General features: G+C 37.1%; 1 protein-coding gene across 1 annotated transcript; it reads right to left on the bottom strand.

Moving 5' to 3' along the window:
• Positions 1-1,044: 1,044 nt before the first annotated feature.
• On the bottom strand, positions 1,045-6,547 carry LOC145824584 (protein FAR1-RELATED SEQUENCE 8-like). The gene is made up of 2 exons (XM_082924680.1): positions 6,125-6,547; positions 1,045-2,346 (listed from the first exon to the last, which is right to left on the bottom strand). The coding sequence occupies exons 1-2, from the start codon at positions 6,545-6,547 to the stop codon at positions 1,045-1,047; spliced, it is 1,725 nt and encodes a 574-aa protein (XP_082780806.1).
• Positions 6,548-16,413: the final 9,866 nt, after the last annotated feature.

Raw genomic sequence — 16,413 nt, 5'->3', positions numbered from 1 at the left:
TGTATTGCATATCATCTGTACCAGAAAAATTTAACTTCCGATGCTTACATTGAGGAACCGTGTTGTCCTTATAGTAAGACACAGACACATAGGTGGATAATTTATCTTAAAAACACTCTCAAATTTCCATGTCACACACAACAAAAAAACTTACTCTTTTCTTCAACCGATTCACTATTGCATCCACTTTGCTAACCTTCCGTTTGGTACACGGACGTCCTCTTCGGTGAGCAACCATTGGACTAAGCATCTTGCGAGACATGCTTGCTTTTGTAGTACTACGAGCAGACGGACTTCTCAACGAACTATTAGGAGGTGGTACATTACTAGTAGAAGGTAATGCATGACTCGCACTACCCGATTGATCTTTTCTCACTCTATCCTTGATTTCTATCAACCCAAGATCAAGCACTTCGTGTTTACCATCTTCGTTGGCAGCAATTTCTATGATTTCATCCAACATCTTGTGGTATTTGTCATGCAACTTTGCATTAAGAACAGCCCGGCTTTAGTGTATGTGGTTGGAATGCATATGTACTCTCTTTCGATATCTTTTCTCCATCTTGATACAATGTATTCATCTGGCACCTGATATATACACCTCTCAAGTAGCACAGTAATTGCATGGGCACACATAATGCCCCTAAACTCAAACCACCGACACATACAATGCAATTCACATTCAGCTGGATTAAAGTACACAACAAATTCCATAGTCTTCATTTTCTCACCCACAAGAATAGCCTCATTCACATGATAAGTACAAATTGCTCCCTCCTCTTTGACAAGATTCGCACGACAATACAATAGTCGTTTCAATTCTACTTGCACTTCTTTAAATTTTGCATTCGTGTAGGCTGCACGAAATTTCTTCTCAAACTCATATACCGTTAAGCAATCATACAATTTGTTTCGAGATTTAAAGTCTACTTTCATCTCTTTCTTAACCTTACTTCTCAAGGCATTATCATACTGTTCAACAAATTGCTTTAAAGTTGTCTTGGAGTTCACATATCCATCAAAAAATGCGTTCATGCTCTCATTTCATTGTGTAGTCAACATGGCAGCCCAAAAAACATCCTTCACATATGCAGGAATCCACCTATGTCGCTCACTGTATAATACCCCCAACCACTCATTATCATCTAGCTTGAACTTTGCAATCATTGCTTGCCATTTTTCATCAAATTCATGTTTTGTAAAACAATCATAAACTGCATTTTGCAAAGCAAGCTTGATGGATTCATATTGGGCATATCCTCTTAATTTCTCAGGAATTTTCTTCATGATATGCCATAAGCACCAACGATGTCGAACTTGTGAAAAGACAACTTCAATGGCATTTTGCATAGCTCTGCACTGGTATGTTATTATAGCTTTTGAAGGAACGTCAAACATGCAACTTAACCATTCTCTGAATAGCCACACAAATGTTTCAGTGTTCTCATTAGATAATATCCCACAACCAAGCAAAATTGACTGCCCATGGTGATTAACTCCTACAAACGAAGCAAATGGCATATCATATTTGTTTGTCAGATAAGTTGTGTCAAATGAAACCACATCCCCAAATGCTTTATAAGTTGCCCTACTCCTTGCATCCACCCAAAACAAGTTCCGTATGTGACCATCTTCATCGAGGTCAATTGCATAATAGAAGTTTGAATTTTGTTGTTGCATCATATGAAAATAAAGTGCAACTGATTTAGCATCTCCTACCCCAAGCCTCAATCTTCTCATACTCTGAATATGATTCATTGCATCTTGTTCATCAAATGTTAATGCCTCATACCCCCTTACTTCAACAACTATAGAATGAAAATTCCTAGCCACCCTTATCCCTACTTCATCGTTTATTTCTAGTCTTCTCATCACAGGGGTAAGAATTCTCTTATTCATTACAAAATGTCGTGAGTCACTAGGAATCAAGTCATGCGTATGTTTAAGCACAACTGTGGTCAACTTAAATCTTCCATCCTTTTGTAGAGTTGTTCTAACCTTTGCTTTACATTCGATGAATGATGACAAAGATGGTTCGAGAGGATGTACTTCTGATCCTTTTGTTCTCTTGCGTGCCTGAGTACATTCAATTCCAAAGTATTTTACTTCTCCATCTTGTTCAATATTCTGTGTTCTATAAGCTACAGCAAATCCGAGGTACTTCGCATATTTTGCATAAAACGAATATACTTCTTGCTTTGAGCTAAAACACATGCCCTTTTTAGGTTCTTCAACTTCACCAATCTCATTTAATGACGGATTGTTCTCCGCCTCTTCAACTTCCTCACTCCCATTCAATGAAGGATTGGTTGAATCAATGTCTATTGAAGCATGTAGTTTGTGTAGCTTCAAACCAAATAGAAAATAAATTCAACAACATTAAATGGTGCATGTATGTGCATTTCAATTTTTCCAACTGAAATGAATTCAACAACACTGAGATTAATTCAACACATTGATCTCAGTAATGAGTAATGAGTTGATTAATTCAACACACTGAGATTAATTCAACACATTAAATCTTACACTGAGATGATTTCAGTAATGAGTTGATGACGTAAATTAAAAACACTGAGATTAGGTAAATTACCCTAAATGACAAAATTAGTTTCAAACATAATTTCTCAACCAACACATAAAAAATCAGGACTTTCAGGATTTTAATTACACAGATTAGCATCAGGACTTTCATCAACCAACAAATAAAAAATCAGGGCAACTTCTCTATGCGGACTTTCATCAAATAATTGGCATGCATCACTACCATGGAAATGTTTAACAGAGGGCCTGCTTCCAGAACAACCAATTTTTTTTTTTTAAACATACACAGATCAAATCAAATAAATATGCCTCTTACAAATGCATCTCAGAAAAAAAAAAAAAATGTTGACTAATAACTAGTAAGAAAAAGAATGCATTCAAAATGGAGAAAGAATGCATTCAAAATGGATGTAATGTCAACTACAGTTCATCTGTTCATTTTGTTTTTGAGCAAGAGACAAATGCATCTCAAATAAACCAATTACTTACTTGCATGCACAGATACAAAATGGAGATTCGGAACAGCGGTGGACGGTGGTTAGCGACGCCCGTCAGTGAACACCAGGTCGGTCATCTTCGTGGTCGCCTCTCTCACCGTCGTCGTCGTTGTCTCTCTAGCCGTCGTTGCCGTCGTCGCAACCTCCATCTCCCTCTCTTGTTTCTGTTTTTTGTTTCATTTCATTACTTTGTGCAAAACACGTGAGCTCTATGTGCATCAAAATTTCGGAAGGAAACCATTTCGAGCCATTCGAGCTATTGGGTATTTCAGGCCCTGTAACGGAATTGAAATTTTAAACCTCACCTCCCATCTTCACCACACTAGACTAGCCCCTTCCCTCAAACACCCCGCTCTACCTTCACTAATATACAACTATTAGCATATTAGTCCTGAAGTCACAACCAAATAAAATTATTTTTGAATAAGAGTTTTAATGATCAAATTTTTTAGTCTTTAAAATGAAAAATTTATTGTAAAACATATTTAGTGGCAAATTTCTATCGTCGTGAGGATAGTCGCTAAAAGGTCATCCCAAAAAGTGAAAAATAAAGTTTTTAGCGACAAAATTTTGAAATTGTCACTACTAAATAGACTTTTAGGGACAAAATAATTTGGTTTCAAAATGGTTTATTTTTTGAGACAAAAAATTTGGTCATAAAAGGATAATAATTAATCATTAATGTTTAATTTTCGTTACTAAAAATATAATAACAATACTCTTCGCAACAAAAATATTTGGTCCTTAAAAATAATTTTATCCCTAAATTTTAGTTTCTAAAACCTTAATTTTTTGTAGTGAGGGTAGGTTTTTGTCTTTTGAGATGTTGGACCTTGTGAGTTTTGCCATGAATCTTATTTCAATAATTTGAACTATTCATTTTATTCGACTAAGAGTATAAATTATTTATGAAAAAAGTTTGATTATTTTGATAATCACTTCATGATTTTATTAGATTTTTTTGTTAAAAAAATGATGTCAATTTTTAAAATTATCTTATATGTCCATTTTTTATACCCAAAAAGAATATATATATATATATATATCAACAAAATATATGATTATGATTATGATTATCAAACCAATTTGATTTTTTTTAATGAACAATCTACCAGCTATTGTTCTAAATTATTATCTCAGAGTCCCACAAGCCCTAATAACACCCCATCATAATATATACATATATATAAGTGGAAAAAAATATATATATATATATATATATATCCCTAAAAGATATTTTCAGATCAAACAAAAAGCGAATAGAGCCTATACAAATGGTTAAACCTTTGTCACCGTCATAACACCCCTGAATGCACCCCAAAACTCGGTGCCAGGCCAAGTTCTTGTTGAGAGGTCGATCCATCCAATCGAGAGCAATGGTTGAATCATCATCATTTATAACAATAGTTTCACTCATGTCATCATAGCAATGATGCTAGGTCCAGGTTGGTGTCCAGGTTGATGCTCCACTTGTTTAAGCAGTAAATATTTTTATTTTTGGTATAATAAAAAATATTTTTTTAACTAAAATTTTAAACCTCACCTCCCATCTTCACCACACTATACTAGCCCCTTCCCGCAAACACCCCGCTCCAACTTCACTAATATACAACTATTAGCATATTAGTCCTGAAGTCAAAGTCAAAGTCAAAAAAATTATTTTTGAATAACAGTTTTAGAGATTAAATTTTTTAATTTTTAAAAGTGAAAAGTTTATTGTAAAAGATATTTAGAGACTAATTTCTATTGTCGTGAGGATAGTCGCTAAAAGATCGTCTCAAAAAGTCAAAAATAAGATTTTTAGCGATAAAATTTTAAAAATATCACTGATAAATAAACTTTTAAGGACAAAATAATTTAGTCTCAAAATAGTTTATTTTTTGAAATAAAAAGTTTAGTCCCAAAGGATAATAATTAATCACCGATGTTCAATTTTTGTTGCTAAAAATATAATAGCACTTTTTGCAACAAAAATATTTGATCCCCAAAAATAATTTTGTTCTTAAATTTTAGTCACTAAAACCTTAATTTTTTGTGGTGGGGGTAGGCTTTTGTTTTTTGAGATGTTGGACCTTGTGGGTTTTGTCAGGAGTCTTATTTCAATAATTTGAACTACTCATTTTATTCGACTATAAACAGAAATTATTTATGAAAAAAGTTTGATTATTTTGATAATTACTTCATGATTTTATTAGATTTTTTGGTTAAAAAAATGAGTCTATTTTTAAAAGGGTAAATTACACTGACACTCCCTGATGTTTATATTTATTACAGTTTTTCCCTTCACATTTAAAAAATTACACTGACCCCCTTGTTAATTAAATTTTATGTAGGATAAATTACATTGACACCCCCTGAGGTTTATGTTTATTACAGTTCCCCCTTACCTTTTGAAAATTACATCCCCCTCCCTGAGGTTTAAAGTTTCATTACAGATTACCCCATAAGATTTAAAGTTTCATAACAGTTTTCCCCTCACCGTAATGGTTATCATACATAAAATTAAATTAACAGGTGGGTCAGTGTAATTTCCCAAATGTGAGAAAAAAATTGTAATAAACATAAATCTCAAGAGGTGTCAGTGTAATTTATCCTTTTATATATGATGATCATTACGGTGAGAGGGAACTGTTATGAAACTTTAAATCTTGGGGAGCAATCCGTAATGAAACTTTAAACATTAGGGAGGGGATGTAATTTTCAAAAAGTGAAGAGAAAAACTATAATAAATATAAACTTCAAGGGTATCAATGTAATTTACCCTTTTTTAAATTATCTATCAATGTAATTTACCCTTTTTAAAATTATTTTTTATGTCCATTTTTTACACCCAAAAAGAATATATATATACATCAACAATATATATAATTATGCTTATAATTATTAAACCAATCTAATTTTTTTAATAAACAATCTACCTGCATAGTCTAAAAGATATTTTCAGATCAAGCAAAAAGCGCAAAGAGCCTCTACAAATGGTTAAACCTTTTTCACCATCATAACACCCCTGAATGCACCCCAGAACTCGGTGCCAAGCCAAGATCATGCTGAGAGGTCGATCCATCCAAACGAGGCTCCAAACAAACCTTTAACTCAAACGGAGACGGCGCTGTATCAGTGCGGCAAACCGGACAAGTGGAACAGGAATAGAGCCACATATCAATACAAGCCACGTGGAAACAGTGCATGCACTCGGGCAACGTACGTAGCTCTTCACCCTCCTCGTACTCGTTCAAGCAAATCGTACAAGCCCCATCTTCTCTGACCAATTTCGTTCCCTTTTCATACTTGTAGACCGGTATGAATCCCGTCACCGACGTGTCGATGCAGCCCGGTATCTCTCCTTGTCGGAGAACCGGTGTTCGGTGGTGGCGTTGGGGGTTTCTCCGGTTGTGGCAACAAGCGTTGATGCAGTGGTAGAGGATGATGACGATAGCGACTGTTGAGGCGGCGATTAGGAGGATGGTTAAGTGGTGGGTGAAGGAGTTGTTGTTGTCATTGCTAGCCATGGTGGTGATGGTGATGGTGGTGGTGGTGGGATTGGAAAGAGGTGAATTTGGAGGAAGAGGTCATGGAAAACTACATAGGATATTAGGAATGAGGGTGAACAAGGGACTGTCTTTACAATTATAGGCTCTACTTGGTAAGTGGATTTTGATTTTTTTTTTTTTTTAAAATTCACGAAAAGGTAAAATAAATTAAAATAATTAATAAAACAAAATATTACATTAAATTTATAATCATTTTATTTTTTTTCTTACGAACATCATATTCAATTATAAAAAAATTCAACCATCTTTTTAAATATAAAATTTTTTATTTATTAAAATAATCAAAAATTAAAATAATTTACCAAAATAGCTAATCATTTGTGGAGTCGGTAGTTTTATTTTTTTATGGTGCGTGGGTTTGACTAATCATTTGCATAATTGTTCACATACCTCGGATTGGATAAGAAAAATGGTTAGAAGCATTAAAATGAGAGTATTAGGAATAGTAATGATGTGATAATAGGTTCTACCTATTGTTTGTGCTTTTTTTTTTTATTTTTATTTTTTATATTTTTAATACATTAATATTATTAATAATATTTTTTTTAATGATATAAATCATTGTTGGATTGGATAATTGTCACATATGACAACTCGGATTTGTTTTGCAAGAGACGTATGTGGTTGTGCGAGCGGCAACTATATTTAATAGAATTCATTTACGGACCGTTTGGTAATGTTTTTTTTTTTTGGTTAATTTTTTAATTTTTTTCACTTTTTTAGTATAAGAATTTTTTATTTGTTTGGTTTTCTTGTTTTGTTTTTTTAGCTTTTTAGCTTTGGAATGGAAATTTTTTTTTGGTCATTTTGTGATTTTTGGCTTTTTTTATTTTTTTTTTGGGTAAATTACATTGACACTCCTGAGGTTTATGTTTATTACAGTTATCTCCCTCACCTTTTGGAAATTACATTTCCCTGCCTGAGGTTTAAAGTTTCATTACAGATTGTCCCCTGAGATTTAAAGTTTCATAACAGTTCCTCCCTCACCGTAATGATCATCATACATAAAATTAAATTAACAAGGGGGTCAGTATAATTTTTCAAATGTAAGGGGGTGAACTGTAATAAATATAAACCTCAGGGGGTGTCAATGTAATTTACCTTTTTTTTTTTTATTCTTTTGTGATTTTTTAGCCTATGATGAAAACCAAACGGAGGCTTAGTTTGATAAATTTATTATATAAATAAATTAAATTTTACAGTTCTTTTATGGTGTGCGTCTCTTTAGGAATACATGTTATATGTATTTTTGTCACAAAATATATAATTTTAGTACAAAATTTAGTACTATAAATTACAAAATACATAATCTCGTCACAAATTGACATAATAAAAAATATTGTGATCAAGTCACAAAATTTTGCAAGATTAATCACAAATTGTACATATTTTCTTATGCCAATTTGTTGTGAGGTTACGCATTTTATGATTGATATTAAAAATTTTTGTAATAAAGTTTTATATTTTGCGATAGGGTACATATGATATCATTTTCTTAGACTTTAACATATTTTAAATTTTATTAAATTGTTAAGTTGATTTTAAAAAATTTACTACTCAGTTCATTTACGGTTCTAATTTTTATGGATAAATTGCAAATACACCTTTTGAGATTTATTTAAAATACAAATTGCCTCTTGTGATTTAGAAAATTACAAGTATCCCATTGTTAGAATTTCTTATTTAACATAATTAACTAAAAAAATAAAATCCATAATTACTCTCTTATACAATAATAAAATTACTTAAATTATTAATTGAAACATATTTCTAACATCATTAAAAACTGTTAGTTGACTTCATGATTTATTAATAAAAGGGGCGATTATTTATGAAATTTGAAATCTCAGGGAGTGAAATGTAATTTTCAGAACTTCAAGAGGTGAAATGTAATTTTCAAAATTACAGGGAGTGATTCATATTTTAATCAAACTTTAGGGAATGTATTTATAATTTATCCAATTTTTTATATCTAAAATGTTGTCTATCTTCTTAGTCACACATAAATTTTTTTATTTTGTATTTTATTCTTTTTTTATTTTTTTATCGACGAAAGTCAATTGTTACTTTAACACCTATGGGAGTTAGTTTTCCCATTCTTTGAAAAGTACCAAGTGTTGATGGGAGTTACTTTAACACCTATGGGAGTCAGTTTTCCCATTACTTTAACTCCTTAATTCAAATCCTTTTAAAAAGTGTTGAACCGATAAGTTTTTTCTAAGAACTAAACCTTTAAGAAAGTTATGATAGCTAATTAGACTAACCCTAGTTAGTTTCTTAGTTACCAATGCCTAACTATAATTGGGAAATTCTACTATACAACCTCTTAAAAGGGATGTACCATGTGCGCTCCTAATTATGTTATTTTCTCCTTTAGTTATGACGAATTTTTTTCTTTAATTATGACATTATTTTAGTTATGAGTCATGAAATATTTGATATATCTTTTTATTTTAATTATGACTCAAAAAATATGAAATTATATTATTTTCTTATTTAGTAATAAGGTACATATAGTATACATCTAATTAGTCTTTCTCCAACCAAAATAGATAATTATTATGTATTCTTGAAGTATTATGTAACATTATTAATGTAGTTGTTCAAACTAATAGTGTAGCATGATAGTGTGGGAACATATTTTTGAAAGACAACACATAGCTAAGGTGGCACCGAAGTGCCAGCCGAGGTGCCATATGTCCTGGTTATGATGTTGAGATTATCTCAGCTAGGCCGAGGTTATCTGTGGAGATACCGGAATCCAGAATAAACGGATAAGCTATAAGAGTCCTAGGATAGGGAAGGACATCAACCTGAATAAGAATAAAACTCTTAGGGAATTTATCTTTATCTATTAGAGAGTTCAGGATGAGCATTGAGCCAGAGTCCAAGAGAAGCTAGGCTTCTAGAGGAACCAGGTTAGTGCTGACTATAAGAGTAAGGCACCCTTATGGGTTTAAGGTACACTTTTTGTATTCTGGCTAGTGAATTAAGTACTATTTGCTATCTTTGAGAGATAATTGAGTACTGACTTGATCATCGGAATGCCCCCGGGTGGACGAACCACCACCGGAGTCTCATCTTTCTGTGACAGGTTGTTCGGGCGCAATCGATTTTGCTAGTATTCTCCAGCTGAGTACCTGTTTAGCAGTGTGGTCAGAAAATAGTACACACAATTTGGCACCGTCTGTGGGAAAGAAAGGAGAATAGATGGCCAACGACGGACAAAAAGAGAAGATTGGGGATGACATCCCTACTGGAAGTGGTAAACACTTTGATCTTAACGTAGAAGAGGATAACTGCAACGGAGAAACTCGGGATCAGAATCTCGGAGAGAAAGACGTCGGCCAGAAGGGAGACGTACCAAAGAAGGCAGATCGAGGCGGGTATTATGACGAGGACGACCTCCAGGTATGGAAAGATAGATGCCTACAGAGGGACGGCGAGATGAAGGGAATGGCAAACAAATTGGCGGACCTACAATCGGTCGTCAATTTCATGATGCAGAACAACGTCATGCAGCCATCGTTTCTGTTACAAGATATGTCGATTCCAATGGCCAAAAAAGATGCTCAGAAATGGGGGCAGAAAATAGTCCCTCCAGTCCCTCAGCACGACAGGACCAAGGAACACTCTCACCGACCTTCACGAGATGTCGGGCGAGGAGACTCAATGAAGGGAGAGTCTCAGAAAACACATCGTACCAAAGAACATTGTCATGTTCAAGGGAAGGAGCTTTGTTTTGACACGACTAATGGAGGAAGGTCCAAGAGGAACTATAACGACACTGGGAGTAGCGCACCAAAGAGGCTAAAATTCGTGGATAGCGGAGCTCTTGGACGGACCAAGGAGGATCTGAGGGATTACCTCCAGAGGGAGCGACAAGATGCCAAGGTAATCTCTTCGGTCAAGCCGAGAATGCCGTTCTCAGTAGAATTGAACAAATTTGAGGCCCTGAAGAGGTTCCACATGCCGAGATTCCAGATATACGACGGTAAGTCTGACCTTAACTTTCATGTCGGCTTGTACCTGAACTCAATGGCACTATACACCGGGAACGAGCTGTTGCTGTACAAGGTGTTCCCCTTATCCTTTGGGGAAATCGCATCAGACTGGTTTCACAAGTTACCGAAAAGAATTGTGAAAAGCTGGGAAGGCGTGACTGAGATGTTCGTGGCCAGGTTTGTGAAAAACAAACTACAGCTATTGAGGGTAGACTCCTTGATGGCTCTGAGAATTGGCGAGGATGAAAGCCTCAAGGCTTTTGCCAAGAGGTATTATGAGGTGTTCAACTGAACACTAGAATACAACTAAGAGATGGCGGTCGTGTCTTTTAAGAATGGCCTGAATGATGATTGTCTGCTTTGAAAATCATTAGCAAAAACACTGCCAAAAAGTATGGAGGAACTTATGGCCAGAATAGAGAAGTACGCGAGAGCCGAGGAAGACACACCGGGGATAAAGGCATCAAAACAAGAGAAAAGAAACGGCTCGCCAAAGCGAGGCCGAGGTAACACTAGATACAACAAACAAGAGATAGGACTGAGGGCTGCACAGGCAGTCACAATCGTATTCTGAATTCTGGTTTACAAAGCCTTAGAAAGAATCCGGAACCAGCCCTATTGTAGAGCACCAGAGAAAATTCTTGGCAAATTTATGGGAAGAAGTCTGGGGAAGCACTGCGCCTACCATAATGAGGATAGGCATCTAACTCAGGGGTACAGAGCCCTAAAAACACATCTGGAAGACCTGGTAAGACAAGGTCATTTAAGGGACCTAGTAGATGAGGCCAGGACGAGGGAGGAACAAGTGAGACTGCTTTAGGCTCCAGCGGCACCACCCTCGCTAGCACCACAACCGCAGGCAGGCGGACCTCGAGTGATTAATGTGATTCACTCGAAGGTGAATGAGAATGAAATACATAGGGAAACTCAGAAGGTAAAACACTTGCAACATGTGTGTCAGGTCCGACAAAAAAGACGTAGGGCAGACAAGCAACAGAGACCAACAGTGTCCTTTACTGATGACGATCTAGACATGGTGCAGCATCCACACAACGACGCGCTGGTAATATCCCTCAAAATTGGAGAGTGCCAGGTAAAGCGTATCTTAATTGATCAGGGCAGCTCTTGTGACATCATATATGTCAGGTGTTACAAGGAGCTTGGCTTTCACTAAAATGATCTGGAGCAGTCCAATAGTCCAATGGTTGGGTTCAATGGAACGCCAACATGGCCCTTAGGAGCAATAAGTTTAGAGGTGCAGGCTGGCACCAAGAAAGTAAACACGAAGTTCACAATAATTGACATCCCCTCCTTTTACAATGTTATCCTGGAAAGGCCATGGCTGCATTCAATGGGGGCTATTCCGTCAACACTGCACCAGCTATTATGGTTCCTAACAGAGCATGGAATTGAAGAAGTCATGGGGGATCAGGTGCAGGCAAAGAATTGCTCCATGGCAGCGATGAAGTCCACCTGCAGCATGCAAGGAGCAGAATCAGCAAAAATTGAGGACGATGACATGGAGGTCCTGGAGGACGTCGGCAAAGAACCAACCGAGAAAAGTGGGGAAGCCCTGAAGAAGATCCTTGTCCAGCAAGGGGATGAAAAACGCTTCTTCCTTCTCGGTTCAGGCTTGGCCAAGGAAGAGGAAAAAGAGTTAGAGGCGTTCTTGAGAGCAAACATTGAGGTTTTTTCCTGGACACCATACGAGATGTCTAGCATTGACCCCAACGTCACTCGCCATAGACTAAATATGGACAAGCCGGCCAAACCTGTTATCCAGCGAGCAAGGAGGCCTACTTTGATGCATGTTAAGGCAGTAGAAAAGGAAGTGGATAAACTTCTTGAGGCCAAAGCCATTCGAGAGGTAAACTACCCAACATAGTTATCAAACACGGTTGTTGTGAAAAAAAAGAATAGGAAGTGAAGGGTCTATGTGGACTTCACCAGCCTGAACAAGGCCTATTCCAAAGACAGTTTCCCACTCCCCAAAATTGACCAATTGGTGGATGCCACCTCAGGACATGGAAGGATGAGCTTGCTGGACGCTTACAAGTGTTCCATCAGATAGTCATGTACCCTCTAGATAAGGAGAAGACTGCATTTATCACCCCAAAAGGGCTGTATTGCTACAGAGTGATGCCTTTCGAGTTGAAAAATGCGGGAGCAACTTGCCAGAGATTGGTGACTAAGATGTTCAGACATCTAATAGGCAAAACAGTGGAGGTGTACATTGATGACATGGTCATGAAGACCAAGGAACCTAAGGATCATTTGGCCAACCGGAAAGTAGTCTTCGATATCCTGAGGACATTTTGGCTCTGACTCAATGCGTCGAAGTACGTATTTGGAGTTGGGTCATGAAAGTTCATAGGATACTTGGTCACCAAAAAGGGCATTAAGACAAGCTCGGATTAGATCAAGGCCATCTTGGAGTTGAAGAGCCCAACATCGGGAAAACAAGTGTAGATGCTGACTGGAAGGTCTACAGCCCTAAATAGATTCATAAGCAGAAGTTCTGATAAATGCAAACCTTTCTTTAGTTTAGTAAAGAAAGCCATAGACTTCTTATGGATAGAGGAGTGCGAAGTCGCCTTGGCCGACTTGAAGAAATACTTGACCACCGCTCCAGTTCTCTCGAATCCAGTACCAGGAAAGGAGCTGTTTTTATACTTGGCGGTTTCAGAGCATGCAGTGAGTGCAGTGGTAATCGGAGAAGAAAAGAGAGAATAGAGGGCAATTTACTACGTGAGCAAAACCCTAGCAGATGCAAAGACCAGATACTTACCCTTGGAGAAACTGACAATAGCTTTAGTAATGGCCTCCAAAAAGCTGAGTCATTACTTTCAAACCCACAAGATTGTGGTATTAACTGAGCACCATTTGAAGTCCCTGTTGGCAACAAGGAGATCTGACAGGCAGGATAGCTAGATGGGCAGTGGTGTTGGGCTAATATAACCTGGAATTCAGACCCAAAACAGCAATCAAAGGCCAGGTTTTGGCCAACTTCGTGGCTGAGTTCACACCAGGCGCCAAGGTACATCGGGCTCCGTTAAGTCACGGTTTAGGGTGTCCAGATGAACAAGAAGAAACCCAGCGAGGGATAGCAGAACAGAAGAAAAAAGAGAAACTCAGGCCCGGCGAAATTTTTGTCAGCGACTCCTTCTGCCTATTTGTTGATGGGAGTTCAAACCGACAAGGAGCGGGGGCAAGAGTAATACTAGTATCGCCAGATGGGTAGATACTGGAACAATCCATTCAGTTGGGGTTTAAGGCCTCAAACAATGAAGCAGAATATGAAGCACTGATCGTAGGGTTGAAGTTGGTAGTAGCAATGGAAGCCGACGAGGTGATGGTCTTCTGTGACTCCCAGCTTATTGTCAACCAGGCAACAGGCGAATACGCAGCCCGAGATAAAAGGATAATGGCCTATGTAAAGGAGGTAGGCAGACTTGTAGCTTTATTCTAGAATTGCTGACTACAGCAAGTTAGCCGAGATTACAACAGCCATGCTGATGCCTTGGCCAACCTAGCTATTGCAATGAAACCTGGAGAGGCAAGGACAATAATAGTTGACTATCTGTCAGGTCCAAGTGGAGAACCACTAAATACAAAGTATGAAGTAATGTGTGTAGAGATTGGACCATGTTGGATGGATGAGGTAATAATATTCCTTAGAGATGGGAAACTGCTAGATGATCACAAAGAAGCATACAAGATCAGACTGAAGTTTGCAAGGTTCAGTCTAACAGCAGAAGGACATCTCTACAGAAGATCTTTTACTGAACCCCTTTTGAGGTGTGTGCATCCTTCAAGTGTTGAAGACTTCCTGTATGAAATACATGAAGGAGTATATGGAAGCCACACTGGGGGCAGGTCACTTGCTCATAGGGCCATTACTCAGGGGTGCTAGTGGCCTTACATGTAGAAAGATGTTGAAACTTATGTTAGAAAGTGTGAGAAGTGTCAGAGGTTTGCACTTTTGATACACTAACCAGTAGCAGATTTGAACCTAGTGTCCAACCCTTGGCCATTTTCCTAATGGGGCATGGATCTTGTTAGACAATTGCCTCAAGCAACTGGACAAAGGAAGTTTTTGCTAGTGACAACAGATTACTTCACCAAGTGGGTGGAAGCTAAACCCCTTGCAAAGATTCGAGATATTGATGTGAAGAGCTTCATATGGAAGAACATCATCACCAAGTTTGGGATCCCAAGGGCAATAGCAGACAATGGAACACAATTTAACAGCAAGCTGATCAAAAACTTCTCTACAAAGTACAAAATAAAGAATTATTACTCTACTCCAAGCTTTCCTCAGAGTAATGGTCAAGCAGAAGCATCCAATAATGTTATCTTGGATAGGATCAAGAAGAGGCTGGAAGTAGCAAAGGGAAAGTGGGTGGATGAGTTGCTTAATGTACTCTGGGCATATCGGACTACGCCGAAAAGATCAATTAGGGAGTCCTCATTCGTCATGGTTTATGGCACAGAAGCAATTATTCCACTGGAGGTCGGTATCCCAGGGATCAAAACCTAGGGGGTGGAGAATGAAACTAATGATGCATTTTTAGCCCGAGATCTAGACCTACTGGAAGAAAGAAAGGAGAAAGCAACAATTCAGCTAGGGGCATACCAGTAGCAGCTTACTAGGGCTTACAATAAGAATGTCAACCTACAAGAGTTTCAAGTCGGGGACATCGTCCTGAGAAAGGTCGTCGGCAACAAGAAGGATCCCAGAGAGGGCAAGCTTGGCCCAAATTAGGAGGGACCTTATAGAATCATCTTGGTCCTGGGCAATGGGGCATATCGGCTTAAAGAAAGTGAAGGCAAAGAGTTGTCAAGACCTTGGAACACTTGTGACCTGAAGTTTTTCTATCGTTAGATTTTTTGTTTTTTAAAGTCATTTGTTATTAGCCGAAGTAAATAATAAAGTTTTTGCTCAATTTTTTTAATTTTAAACTTGTGTAAAATGATTAACCAGTCCATTGGCGATGTTTCTAATTGAACCATGACGAATAACTTAGACTTATTATATGGCAGGGTTGAATTATACTTGCATAAAATAGAGTGAAACTAAGTTGGCAATGTTTCTGATTGAAACATGACAAATAACTTAGACTTATTATATGGCAGAGTTGAATTATACTTGCATATAATAAAGTTGAACAAAGTTGGCGATGTTTCTGATTGAAACGTGACGAATAACTTAGACTTATTATATGGCAGAGTTGAATTAAGTTGGCGATGTTTCTGATTGAAACATGACGAATAACTTCGACTCATTATATTGCAGAGGTGAAATTATACTTGTATATAATAGAGTTGAACTAAGTTAGATTAACCTAGATTTTCCATATCGGCAGAGTCAAACACAGACTAAAACTAAGTACATTTGAGTAAGATTAACAGAGGAACCAAGGTTGAAAACCTCAGCTAGTCTCTGTTTGAATATAACTTCAGCAACAAGGTCATAGCCACATGCTTAATGAGAACCTAAGTGAAACTTAAGTTCACAATAGGGGGCAGAGAGCTAGAGAATGAAGTTTGGGAGTTAGAATTTACAAGCTAAAAGTTGGCTTAACACTTGTTGAAATTTTCAGAAAAATTTACAAGTTGAAGTCAAGTAGAGGTTATATTGCAAGAAGTATCTGCGTACTTGCCGAGATTACTAGGTTGCCAAAACTTGAAGTATGGAAGACTGAAGTCTTGATAAAAGACAATGAGAAGGTGGCAAGTTTTAAATAAACACTTGTAAAAATATTTTTTCAAATGTTTTCAAGTGTTAAGCCAAGGCCGAGATAAACAGTCAGCAGGTAT

This window comes from Camellia sinensis, chromosome 1 (assembly GCF_055761805.1).
Source record: "Camellia sinensis isolate YWXY chromosome 1, ASM5576180v1, whole genome shotgun sequence".
Lineage (NCBI taxonomy): Eukaryota > Viridiplantae > Streptophyta > Magnoliopsida > Ericales > Theaceae > Camellia > Camellia sinensis.
Note: the sequence above shows the minus strand (reverse complement) of the source record. Positions and strands in the feature narration are given on the sequence as shown.